The following is a 12,721-nucleotide window of genomic DNA, read 5'->3' on the forward strand; positions in this document are numbered from 1 at the left end:
CTTTTATTTTTAAAGAGTATGTGATGAACACACTGATGGAACTGAACTTCACAGAGCCAACCCCCATCCAGTGCCAAGGTTTTCCATTGGCGCTCAGCGGTCGTGACATGGTGGGCATTGCTCAGACGGGCTCTGGCAAGACTTTGGCGGTACGTTCCTTTTGTTAAAATTACTTGCTGTTTGACATGGACGTAGGAGGGGAACGGGTGTTTCTCTGGGGGAGCTGCATAGTGCCAGTACCTTGACCAACAGTGATAATGGAAATTGTGGGACTGCTGGCAGTATCACTAATGTTCAACAATTCAATTTGCAGTATCTCCTGCCAGCAATGGTACACATCAACCATCAGCCATATCTAGAGAGAGGAGACGGGCCTATTGTGAGTATTGTACTGTTTTAGAATGTAATGGGAGTGAATGTTCTGGTTTACTATAATGCTGGGGTATGGAAGCCTACATACGGTGACACATTTTGATGGAATATTTTGCTTTATAGCATAGCTTTTTGATCTAGTTAACCAAGTGGGTGGTGTGCCTGGCTTCAAAAGGTAGCCTTTAAAAGTGAGAGTATACGTAATCCATGTTCAAATTGCTTTGAATATTTTTCCCTGGGTTTTTAGTGCTTGGTACTTGCGCCAACCAGAGAACTAGCTCAGCAAGTGCAGCAAGTGGCTGACGACTATGGCAAAGCTTCTCGGCTGAGGAGCACCTGTATCTATGGAGGAGCTCCAAGAGGACCTCAGATCCGTGACCTTGAGAGAGGTGAGATGGTGGTTAACAATCTTGTTTATAGTCTGCCTGACAAAACACTATTTTTGAGGTAGTGAATTGTTGGTGGTGTACTGGGTCAGAACTGCCCAGCACGTACAGCCTTTTAAGGCCATTGCATTCTCCAACTGCACGCTTGCGAATAGAGTCCAGTGAACATAACCGCTGTTAACCAGCATGATCATGTCTAGTTGCTCTTCATGTTTTGGTTCCCTCACAATCCTCCCCAAATGTCTTTCAGGTGTTGAAATCTGTATTGCTACCCCTGGCCGGCTGATTGACTTCTTGGAGGTGGGGAAGACAAATTTAAAGAGGTGTACCTACCTTGTTTTGGATGAGGCTGACCGAATGTTGGATATGGGCTTTGAGCCTCAAATAAGGAAGATTGTTGACCAGATCCGGGTACGCAGTTTTGGACAACATGGGGCAAATGTGTCTTGAAATTAACTTCTAATTGTTGGTAATGGGCGGGTGGGGTCGTCTGTTACACACACTAGTGTGCTGCAGTGAATCTTTGGGGATGTAACCCAGTGTTTGTTCCCACCAGCCGGACAGGCAGACTTTGATGTGGAGTGCTACCTGGCCAAGGGAGGTGCGACAGCTAGCTGAGGACTTCTTGCGTGACTACGTCCAAATAAATGTAGGCAATCTGGAACTGTCTGCCAACCACAACATCTTGCAGATAGTGGATGTATGCCAGGACAGCGAGAAAGATAACAAGTAAGGAACTGTGTGGAAAGCACAGGGACTTGGGGGGTGCGAGTGTTAACCTGCTTCAGACAAGAGCACTACTCTGGCTTTTGTGTATTTTAGGCAGGTGTATGCGTTTCATCTTCCTGTTGGAATATTGTGTGGTGGACCTGAAAGCACCGAAGAAATGGTGCTCTGCTGTGCCTAACCACTTTTCACATCAAAGAATTAAATTTTGCAGTGTTGCTTCCCTGCAGGCTGATCCAGTTAATGGAGGAGATTATGGCTGAGAAGGAGAACAAGACCATCATCTTTGTGGAAACGAAGCGGCGTTGTGATGAACTCACACGCAGAATGAGACGCGACGGGTGAGTGCAGTGAGCTTGTGTAATTAAATGACCAATTCAACTCATTTTAGGAGTAGAGGGACTCTTCGAGCATTTGGAACATCCAAGGATGAAGAAAGTTAGAATTCAGAATGCAATGATCAGGATAAATGATGCTAGGTGAAGAGGTTTGACTGGATTAGCTAAGGGAAAGGAGTCTTGGTAGTGCATTCTGTATGGCTGTGGGGGGCTTTTTTTATATTGTGTAGGTTGCATGCTTTTGGGTTGGCAGCTATGTTTTCAAGTGGAGGATTGGTGAGGGTCGATGATGTATCCAAGATTAATTAAGGATGTGTGGGTTATGAGTTTCATCTGGGGCGAAGTCTGGTTTGTATGGGAGGGCAGAGTAAGTATTCAGTTGGTGATGAGGGTGTGAAGATCATGACGTTGTGGCTGCTTAGTTTGAGGGATTTATTGTATAGGCGGAACAGAAAAGGGCATGGGTATAATCCTTTTGCAACCCCGATTTGGGCACATTGTCCGTCTCCTGACGGTGAATTAAGGGTGTTGAATTAGTGCCAGATTTTTATCCTGTTGGTTAGGCTGATGTGGTAAACGTAGTCCAACTGCTGAGGGGTCAAGTAGTGCTAGAAGAGCTGACAGGTGTTTGGGCTGCTGTGAAGATTGCCCAGGATGCGATACGTTGCAGTCAGTGCTGTGGCTGGATTAGAAACCTGATTGGAATTAGTTCATGGTTGGGCGTTCACTTGCAACAAAAGCGTTGCATTAGTATTCGCACAGTGTGGGTGTTGAAGCATTGTTTTCCTCACAGTGGGGGGGGGTGTATTTGTTGATGATGACAGTGTATTGCCAAGTTGGTGTTGGAGGTTGATGCAGTCTGAACTGAGGAAGTGTGCATGTTTTGTTTTAGTTGTGGGTTGTGATTTTGTTTTTTCTCAATAGGTGGAATGTGTACCATGGATTGGGGGGGGTCGGGTCCATGGTCTTTGGAGGGCGTGCCTTGTTAGTTTGGAGTTGAAATTGTCATGTAGAGTTGTCTGGGTGGGGAAGTACCCACGTTGAAATTGCCAGTGTAGATGTGTGTACTGGCAGAGCTGTGGTTTTAATGAAATTGGACCATACTTTGCTACAAAATTCCACCCTCTTTCATACTAATTATGGTAGGAATGATTAAGTTGGTGAATCATCTCACGCAGAGTTTTTCCTGTAGGTGGCCAGCTATGTGCATCCATGGAGACAAGAGCCAGCAAGAGCGTGACTGGGTCCTTGCTGGTGAGTTGCAATTTTCAACATGCACGTAATTCAGCACGGGTTCAGATTGGACTAGAAGTTTTAATGGATTAATAGTATTTAACATTTGTCTCATTTGGGTAGTTGTTTGAATAAATATCACACCTATGGGGTTGTGGGCTATTGAAGATAAGGTGCCCAATGGCCAAATCGGGGCATTCATCTTTGATTGCCATGGTCCCTCAGCTTTTTAGCGCTGCTTCTTAATCTACACCAGACCACCTTCCAGGCCTCTTCATTTGGTGGAAAATGCAAATCGGAATGAACGAATTGTTATAAAAATAAAATAACGTAGCAGAGTATTGGTTGTATTACAGTAAATTGCGGTCTTTTAAAGATGTTCTTTTCGGGGAGTATTGAAATTAAAATGTTAATTTATTTTCTTTCCATAGAGTTCAGAACAGGGAAAGCGCCCATTCTAATTGCAACAGATGTGGCTTCTCGTGGCTTAGGTGCGTATCTAGCGTGTCCCATTGCTTTTGGGCGGGGGGGGGGGGTGCTAAATATTTCAAAGCTGTTAACTCTCCAACCCCCATATAGGACATATTTATTTAAGTCGTTTGTAGCAGTCTTGTAGGGTGGGCAGTGACTAGGCATGACCAACCTTTAGGAGGGAGATCAAATGTTCCTACTCTGAACCAGGAAGCGAATACTAGGATTGTTCCCTTTTTAATGCACACGTTCGTTCCCACCTTCCAGTGTGGCACACGTTACTGGAGGGAAAAGTTCCATGTTTATTCTGTTAGTTAACTTGCAGCTGCCATGGGGATTCGGTTGTTTAGAAATTGTTACAATATAGCCTTTAAACTTAGTCTGGCCTTGAGTCGATTCTAAGACTAAAAATACCCATGTTCTCATGATGCCGTGAAATGTGGGTAATTTTATAGAGCAATAAGGGGTCTGCTCCCTGAGATGAAGCATAACCATGTCTGTGGTTTATTCTTACACATGGCCATCCTGTTGCTCCATGAATATAAAATCGCTGCTTTGCGTCTCCCTCCGGGTCATGTCTGGGTCCTGCCTGTGGGACGGAGGACTGAGAGCAGCAATTGGTCTCATCCACTGATCTCTGTTTCTTTTCTTTTGTTTTTTTTTTGTCAAAAGTTTGCCGAGTTCTGGATCGCTTCTCTCTGCATCTTGCCTAGACATGTTTCAAACCCAAATAAAATTGGCTTTTGTACAAGTCCACCCCTCCCCCTCAGTCCTTAACCTCACCCTCCCCCCCTGGACAGGTACAGTCTGTTTCTTTTTACTACATTCTGGCTCATCTTTAAGGGGAGCCTTATGTTGGGCTGCCACAGAACGGATCTCCCTGCAAACAACGTATTTGATCTCCTTGTATCTCACTCCACATCACTAACAAACGACACCTTGCTATAGCATAACCATTCCCCCTGATTACCAAGAGCCTTACGTTCTTGGGGTGGTTTCAATGTGTAGTCTTCCCTTAGTGCATGCTCAGTCTTGATCAGCAGGTAAGTGATCATGCTTGTAGTAAAGATAAAGGCAGGGCGTTGCCCATAACAATGTTACACAACATGCCCCAATTTTTCGCAACGGTTTTGTTCCTTTTAATGTTAAATCTTTCTTTTTTTTTTCTTTTTAACAGGAGCTGTAGACCCCTCTCAGTACAGGGCCTGGGATTGTCTGATTGGAGGGCACTGAAGTTGCTCTCAAGAGTGCGGTGACCGCTCTGACCCTGATGAGGTCTTGTACTGGAGGTGCTTTTTATGGTCTGCAACTCGAGAAATCTTGTCACACGGGGTTTAAAGTGCCTTCTGCCTGCCCTTGGCCCCTGCTACCGAACACAGGCTCTCTGCTGCGCAGGCTACTTGGCCCCGCTCCCCCTTGCTACCCAATTGTGGCAAGAGCCCTCCCCCACCCCTAATTGTATCTGTCCAGTGTTCAGTGATGCCGCCCGTTTCTGTACTGTCGCTGCAGAAGGGCTCGGCAGTAATACTGGATGGGGCAGCAGCAAGCTCGCCTGCAAGCACTGGAGAGGAGGAGTCTCTGCTTGGGCAGCCCTGGCACCGTCAAAAATGACACTGCAGATAGCCACTGGGGCCCGGATTGTGCATCTACCAGGTGCATGCCAAATGGGTAGGTGAACTTTTTTGTTGTGATCTACCTTTCCCTTGTGGCTTGTGTCTGTATGTGTCAGTGCCTGCCCTGCTGGTGCCTGCCCAGATGTTCGTCTCCTGCTTGCCTGACGGAAGCTGCTCTGTGTAGGCAGTCTAATCCTTCAGTCTTGCACTGGCATCAAAACCTTGGATGAGCCTGGAAGATTTTGCATGGGCAGCCAGGATCTCAGCCCGTTGACGCCCCCAGCGGCCACAAAAACCCCCTGCAGTGTCTCCTGTTGTGCCTGCAGCACTACTTGTTTTAATACCGTACAGGTTTTGCTCTACAGGGGTGGAGATGAAATGAGCGAGATGCTCCCGAGTTTAGCTGCTGTTGCTTGGTGCAAACATGTTTGACCTGAGTTAACAGCTACTGCGGTTTAGACACGATAACTGCCCAATTTCCCACCCCAAAATACTGCTGTACACTTTTTTTAAGGAAAAATTGCTTCCATGGTGCTAGATTTTTCATAATTGAACGTAGTTGCACCAAACTTGCCAGGATACTTTGAAAACTTAAGGGCATCTGAACTATTTTGTTCGTTCCAGGGAGTGTGGTGCCATTCATACTAGTTTGAGGTGGCAAGCACTGCTGAATATTGTTACGGGACGGCATCTACCTCCACTGCTTTCAATTCTGTCGAGGCATTTGGCAGTCGCCACTTTAGAGCCAACCCTTGTGACCAAAATGCACATCCTGAGCAAAACAAAAACAACTTGGTAAAGGCAGAATTATCCGAACTGGCAATGTGGCCAGTTGTTGAAAGCTTCGGAACACTTATAAAATGGAAAACTGGAGCGCATCTATTCGACACGCCCGTTCCGAAGGTCTCGTCCCTGAGCTTTGAGCTGCTGGCAGAACTCTAAAAGTCCCTAAAATTTACCCAGGCGTTTTTCCGACCATCCTCTCCACTCATTCCCATGCTTTATTTGCAACCATTTGGAAGAAAGCATTGTCTGGCCAATCCCCGATACCCCTATCTGAATAAACAAATACCCTGGTACGTTAGTACACTCGCACAAGTCGATCGATTCAGAACCAACTCCGCTTGTCGGTCTAATGCAGGCTTCCAATGTCAACGAAGTGGAGCCCTTTCTCTGTAATAAGAAACAGACGTTGCTTCCCTGTCCATTTTTTTTGGAAGTCAAAATATCCTTACAAACGTTTCCCTCCCATTTTGAAATGAGTCTGGGCAATAGATGCTGTTAGGCCCTTTGGGAAGCCATTAATGTTTATCCTCTGAAAGGGAGGGGATAAAAGCGTTGGAGGACCGGATCGATTTTCTTCTCCCGTGACCTGGTTCTCCTGCGCTTGGCATCCTAATGGGCGACAGAGAAGCATCTAGACGAGCGAGCTTGTGGGAGTCTTCTCGCCACGCCATGGACTGTCGATGCATGCTCCCGCTCCAGTGGTCCCGTGTCCCAGAGGGCGAAGTCTTCGAGAGGGGACCGCCATGAGACGGGATCGGCTGCAGCTGTTTCTCACCGCAGGAGGGAGTGTGCATCGGCCTGGTACATGTAATTGACTTCAGTGTATTTGGAGGGTTTTGTGGGAGGCTTAAGGGTTGACAAATAATTTGGTGCGAGGTGTGCGCTTGGACCAGAACACCTTTTGCTAATTTAGGCAGCTGGATTTATTTTTGCAGAACAAGCTAGTGTGCGTGTAGAGTTCAGAAAAGCATATTAAACTGCAATACTATCTCTTTGTGAGCATACTACTTCCTCCCCAGTCGTATCTCACATTACAAATCTCATTGTTTTCAGTTAAGCTGCCAAACGCTAAAAAAAAAAAACGATCTTTGCAAGTAGCCCTTTTTTTAATGGAAACCCAATACTTTGAAGGACTACTGTGCTGTTTTTATCTGATCGAAGCATGTTAACCATTTACGTATCGCACCTGAATGGCGGCAGTTAGATATTCGATCATCTTGCCGGTTTCTGCTGTCCTCATGCTTTGGCAGTTTGGCCTTTCAGAGGCAGAATGACCAGACTGGTTGATTAAGCATCCTAGAATGTTAATGGTCTATTTACCCAGTTATGTTATTGACGGAAGAGTCTGGGCTAATGTTTCTACCGAGCATTTGTACCTTTTACACAATTGGATGCAGTGTCACTTTTTTTGGCATAGAGCAGATTTGGCCTTAACCCTGTTGAGGGGTGGGGCACCACATTGCAGAAAAATGAATGTTTCAGCCCGTTCTGGGCAGTTCAATTTTGCGGTAAGTGAAAGATGGATTACTGTGTGCAGGCTTCCCCAACGCTTGTCTACTCCTGCTTTACTAGTATTCCATGGCTACATGATTTGCTCCTGTTTTGTGTGAAACTTTGAAGGTTTCTCTTAATGGGTGCAATTTACATAAGGATTTTCCTTCACACACCAGGTTGAATATGTGGACGTGGCTAACTCCGCATCTGTATGGAATGCAAGTCTGTTGGGATGGGTTTGTGAATAATTGGTAGATGCCACACCCTAAAGCCGAGGTTACCGCCCTGCCTTTGAGTATTAGCAAATTATTGTACGCCATGGTAATGGAGCTAGGCTCTTGTTGGGGCAAGCCTGAATGTTGCTTTCCGTGCATTCACTGAATTTTCTTTCTCCCTCCATGCTGCTATTTTGTACATGTGCTCCTCTGGTGCACTCGCCCTTTACCTTTGGTCGGTGACTCGCGGCTACAGACGTGGAAGACATCAAGTTTGTTATCAACTACGACTACCCAAATAGCTCGGAGGATTACGTGCACCGGATTGGTCGAACGGCACGCAGCACCAACAAGGGAACGGCTTACACATTCTTTACCCCCGGCAACCTGAAGCAGGCCCGGGAGCTTATAAAAGTGCTGCAAGAGGCTAAACAGGCAATCAACCCTAAACTCATGCAGTTGGTAGACCACGGCCGTGGTGGAGGTGGCGGAGGTATGTTTTAGTTCCCTCTTTCTTCATATTAGTCACAATTAAAACAAATAATCTTTGCCTTCAAGTGCAGTCCTTTTGTCGATTTGATTTTAAATGCATATAGTGTTATATTGCGCCTCACTGGTGGAGAACAGTGTCATTCTAAAAAATGTTTTTGCAAGGTAAAACGTTCACAGAAGTCGGGGCATGGTTATGGAGATGAACTTTTCCTGTACACTATCTTTCTAGACAAAATAAACCATTGACCAAATGTCCGCTTTGACAGGACTGTTTCCGAAAGAATATTATGGCTTATGCAGTGTGCGAATGTGCCAGGTGGTATATACGTATTTGTGAAATCTGCATTTAGTTCCTGTCGGGTTTCACCACCTTTACTAGTCAGATCACTGCCTTAACACTGTAAAATAGGGTAAAATAATGGTGAACGAAGAACATTTTGCTTCATGCCAGTTAACACAAACACGAGTGGTTAAATCTTCGTACAGCTGAGCAGAAAGAGTACCCTTTTATTTGTTTGCAGAATCCCCCCTTTGGCCGCTACTAAACTAGTTACTCTGAAAAGGGGAGAAACCATTTGCTCTGAGCCACCCCTCTTTCTGACAATGCAGTCGGGTTTAAAAACTCGAACTGCAAGACCACTCGTGTGTCTTGAAAAGGGCCAAATCTTCCTCGGGACCAGCCCTTGGGAGCAATAATTACCCAATTCAGCCCAAAATACAGGTTCTATTGTGCCGAGCAGTGAACTCATGCTAGTGACAAATGACACCTTCAATAAGTTTTAGTATTTATTCTAAACAGTGAATTTCATTTACATTTTGGGATTCAAGTTAGAGAAGATTACAAAGCACAAAACTTAGAGAAATGCAAAATATAGAGAAACATAGAACTTAGAAAAACATAGAGAAACAGTCTTACGCCCCTTCAATCAGCACTGGGAGACCCTGGCCCTCATAAGCTAGCTGTAACAAGCCCCGCTCAGAGGACAGCGCTGTAGGGTACCGTCAGAGCTCCAAATTCCGGGCACTTGATCTTGCTCGAACCAAGTCCACAGGTCGATCTCCCACCTGAGTCATGTGGGCATGCATATTTAGCAGTCCATGACGCACAGTTCCAGAATTTCCCTGTGCAAAATATAGGCTTGCTCATGGAAAACCCAACTCTGTGAATTTCCACTGTGCTCCTTTTCTGTGCCCCTCCCTGCTTGGAGCCCATCTGCGCGAAAGCTCAGGAATGTCTTATCAGTGCCTTCTCCGAGAAAGAGGATTTGTTTACGAAGCCTTAGAAAGGCAGAATATTCTAAGAGAAGCCGAGATGAATTAACCCCATGTGAGCAAGCTCTAAAAGGCATGCACTTATAGCTTAGTGTTCATAGCGCTTAAGACTGGCTATCGAAGTGCTATATAGGTGCCATAATGTTCCAAACACTCTAATAATGTCTATTAGCTACAGAGCTGGGGCCTTCGCCCTGCCTGTGTCTATCTACAATGCATAATGTGACCTACCACCCCTACTGGGCCTGCATATTCCTTGTAGCTCACTACTGCATAATGGAAGTGCTACAACAGACTACTGTCAGCATTTTTGGCACATGCTTTGAATAAACTATTGGCTTTCAGCTGCTAATGCTGTCATCTAAAGCCCTGATTGGCAAAGTTGCAATTTTGCTTATCACTACATCATGTTAGCACTATAACACAACGGTACATTTCAACTAGTTGCTTTGTGAAGTAAAATAACTGATTATCTTCACTGTCAATGTGAAATATAGAAAAATGCGGGCAAATACCCTATAGAAGTAATTGAATAACAACGCCACCTAAATCGTTCGTAAATCAGTATTTATCATTTGATATTTGTAATAACGTAGAATGAACCTGTATCCAGAACGCATCTGAATACTTGGTGCTCCACAAAATAAAGCGAGCAGTTAAAAGTGCATGTTTCAGCCCTGAATATTTGTCCCATAGCCGTAGTTACTGTGGTTCCCACTAATTTGACAGTTTAGGGTGCTGGGTGTGCAGAGTCCCGTTCACAATGGAAGTCCACGGTTTGGGCTAATTTCAATATTTATTTTTCATTACGTACTACTTAAATGCAAATAGGTGTTTTTTTTTTTTTTACTATGGGGTATTTACACATGAACCCTTCCACACATGACTGCCTTTCTTTCAGAGTCAAACCTCGCCAAAACCAATGTGGCTGTGACTCTCTTCTTACTGCCTAATTTTGTCATTCTAAAATGCATCTGTCCAGTTGCGTCATCTCGCACAGTAAATTGAAAGCAACTAAGGCATGCCGTGTTGATTGGATCCTAAAGGAGTGCATGACAACTTCTTTACCCAGGCATAAGGTCATGACATTACACACCCCTAGTTTATGGGGCGGGGGGGGGGTTTGGCTTAAAACGTCAAAGTAGCATTTCTCTTGTAATAGGCCTTTTTACTTATGGGGAATGTTATTGTAACATTTACTAACTGGATGGACGTAAATTCTTTCTCATAGGTGGACGTTCCCGCTACCGCAGCATCCCCACATCAAACAACCCCAACATGATGTACCAAGAAGAATGCAATAGACGACTGCGAGGAAAAGATGGAGGTCGAACGGGGGCTAGCGGCTTTAGGGACCGTGATGGAGGCCGGGATCGGGGTGATTCTAGTGCCTTTAATGGGGCAAACCGCAACAATTATGGGGGAATGGGCAACCAGCCAAATCAGTATGGTTACAACCAGGGAACCTATGGGGCTACTGGAACCACTTACGGGTCAAATAACTTTGGGGGCCAAGATTTTAATGCCGGTAATTACAACGCTAACTCGAGCACCAACTCCAATCTCCCGGCCAGTGGGAGAAATATGCCAAACACAGTGCTGCCTCAACAGAGAAATATGCCAAGCACTGTGCCGCCTCAGCAGCCACCGCAACCGCCACAGCAACCACAACAACCACAACCACAGCAACAACAGTTTGGTGTAACTGCCCGTCCGAATGCACCACAACCATTGATGTCCCAGCAGTTTGCCCCACCTCCACCACCAACCCCTGCAATGAACTATATGGGACCGTCGGGCAATTACCAATACCAGCCGCCCCCACCACCCCCTCCGCCCCCTTCCCGCAAATGAAATAGTTCAGGAAAGTTCCTCCCCTAACAAAGGGCAGCCCCCTGTCTTGTTTTATCGCTTTTTTGCCCATGCCATTTAACCTGAAAGTTGCAACCTGGTGTCTTGGACTTCCTGGCATTTTAATTTTTTTTTTTTTCCAGGACAAGGTAGGTAGTTTTTGTTCCCGATAACCCCCGCACCCCCCTTAACCCAGCTGCCAGTGAAACATTGAGCTTGTGAAGCCTCCTTTGTAATGTACAAATACTGAGGGTAAGTTGCTTCTAGTGGCAGTTATAACTGCTTCCTATGTGGCTTCATCTGCCCTTCTCAATAAAAGGAGCCTTTTCTTGCATTTTAGTTCCACAACTTCATGGGGTGCTGAAGGGGGTGCCTAGCATTAACTTGAACTAAAGTGTGTACAAGATTTGGCTGCTTTTTAAATATTTGTCTTGACTACACCTTTGGCTCACTCTACATTCATTTGCCCATCCGTTCGAACTGTACGGTCACTTGCTAAAATGATTGACTGGATCTTTGGTAGTTCTGCTGACAATGTATTCCGAGGTCTAGCTTGTAGCATACTTGAAGGTAATTCTGTATTTTCTACATTAATTGTATCATTCATGTTGCTTTCCTCTTCGCTCAGTGGCAGTTGGTATTTAGACAAGTGATGTGTTTGCGTGATTAGTATAGAAGTCCTGAAATTGAGGCATAGATGATCCTGTACACATCTATCCCCCCACCACCGTTGGATAATCAGCAAGATTGCCTGGAACAACCTTTCATTTTCTAGATACTTAATCTATGCTTAAACTGCAGTTGTTAGAATTTTTTTTTTTTTTTACATAAGAAGGATCTGCTCTGTTCACATTAACACCCCAGCAATTAAATGTTCCAACTGTAAATGATACCTTTTTTATACAACTTTTTCTTTTGTACATATAAATAAACTGGTAAACTTAGCGGTTTGTGTTATCCTCATTATTTCTATTGCGTACATTGTTTTCTCTCATTTGGGGTTTTGTAGTGGTATGTATCATTGCACTTTTTGCTGCTAACTAGACACAACTTAAATTTTTTCCCTTCTTTAAAATACAGGGAATACAGCAGAACCACAGCTTCCTGCCTTGGCTAGAGTTATTGGCGGTTTTAATGAAACGCATTTCATGAAAACTAGTTTTAAGGACCACTAGATCATGTTGGCAATATCGTAAAAATCGGAGCCCTTGTGCATAAGTAACTACTATGGTATTCGCCACATAGACTTGTGAGATGTTGTCCCCAGAAAAGGGGCAGTACCTCGGAATGCATCATATTCAAGTGATCCTTTCATGCCGGACTCCTCACTGGAACACAGGCCCAGAACTATCCAGAGCACCCCCCAAAGCTAACACTGAGCAGTCCCTAGGTTACGCTTTTGCAGCACATAGATTATCTGTAAGAAACTGCTACATGTGTACATTTACAGTAGGGAGAGTTCTTGCCTATAA

General features: G+C 45.0%; 1 protein-coding gene across 2 annotated transcripts in view; it reads left to right on the plus strand.

Annotated features, from left to right (window-relative positions):
- DDX17 (DEAD-box helicase 17) overlaps positions 1–12,193 on the plus strand; it is a 29,034-nt gene extending 16,841 nt beyond the window's left edge. Inside the window, exons 4-13 of one of the 2 annotated variants that reach the window (XM_069652970.1) lie at positions 16–149; positions 314–379; positions 620–761; positions 1,009–1,169; positions 1,315–1,487; positions 1,715–1,825; positions 3,015–3,076; positions 3,487–3,546; positions 7,891–8,127; positions 10,630–12,193. In XM_069652970.1, coding sequence (XP_069509071.1) covers positions 16–149; positions 314–379; positions 620–761; positions 1,009–1,169; positions 1,315–1,487; positions 1,715–1,825; positions 3,015–3,076; positions 3,487–3,546; positions 7,891–8,127; positions 10,630–11,252 — 1,769 coding nt within the window. In that variant the 3' untranslated portion in view covers positions 11,253–12,193. Of the gene's footprint in view, positions 1–15; positions 150–313; positions 380–619; positions 762–1,008; positions 1,170–1,314; positions 1,488–1,714; positions 1,826–3,014; positions 3,077–3,486; positions 3,547–4,703; positions 4,932–7,890; positions 8,128–10,629 lie in introns of those variants that run through there. The other variant, XM_069652971.1, reaches the window with a different exon arrangement.
- Positions 12,194–12,721: the final 528 nt, after the last annotated feature.

The sequence above is a fragment of the Ambystoma mexicanum genome, chromosome 3q (assembly GCF_040938575.1).
Source record: "Ambystoma mexicanum isolate Mex_15411 chromosome 3q, UKY_AmexF1_1, whole genome shotgun sequence".
In the NCBI taxonomy this organism is placed as follows: Eukaryota; Metazoa; Chordata; class Amphibia; order Caudata; family Ambystomatidae; genus Ambystoma; species Ambystoma mexicanum.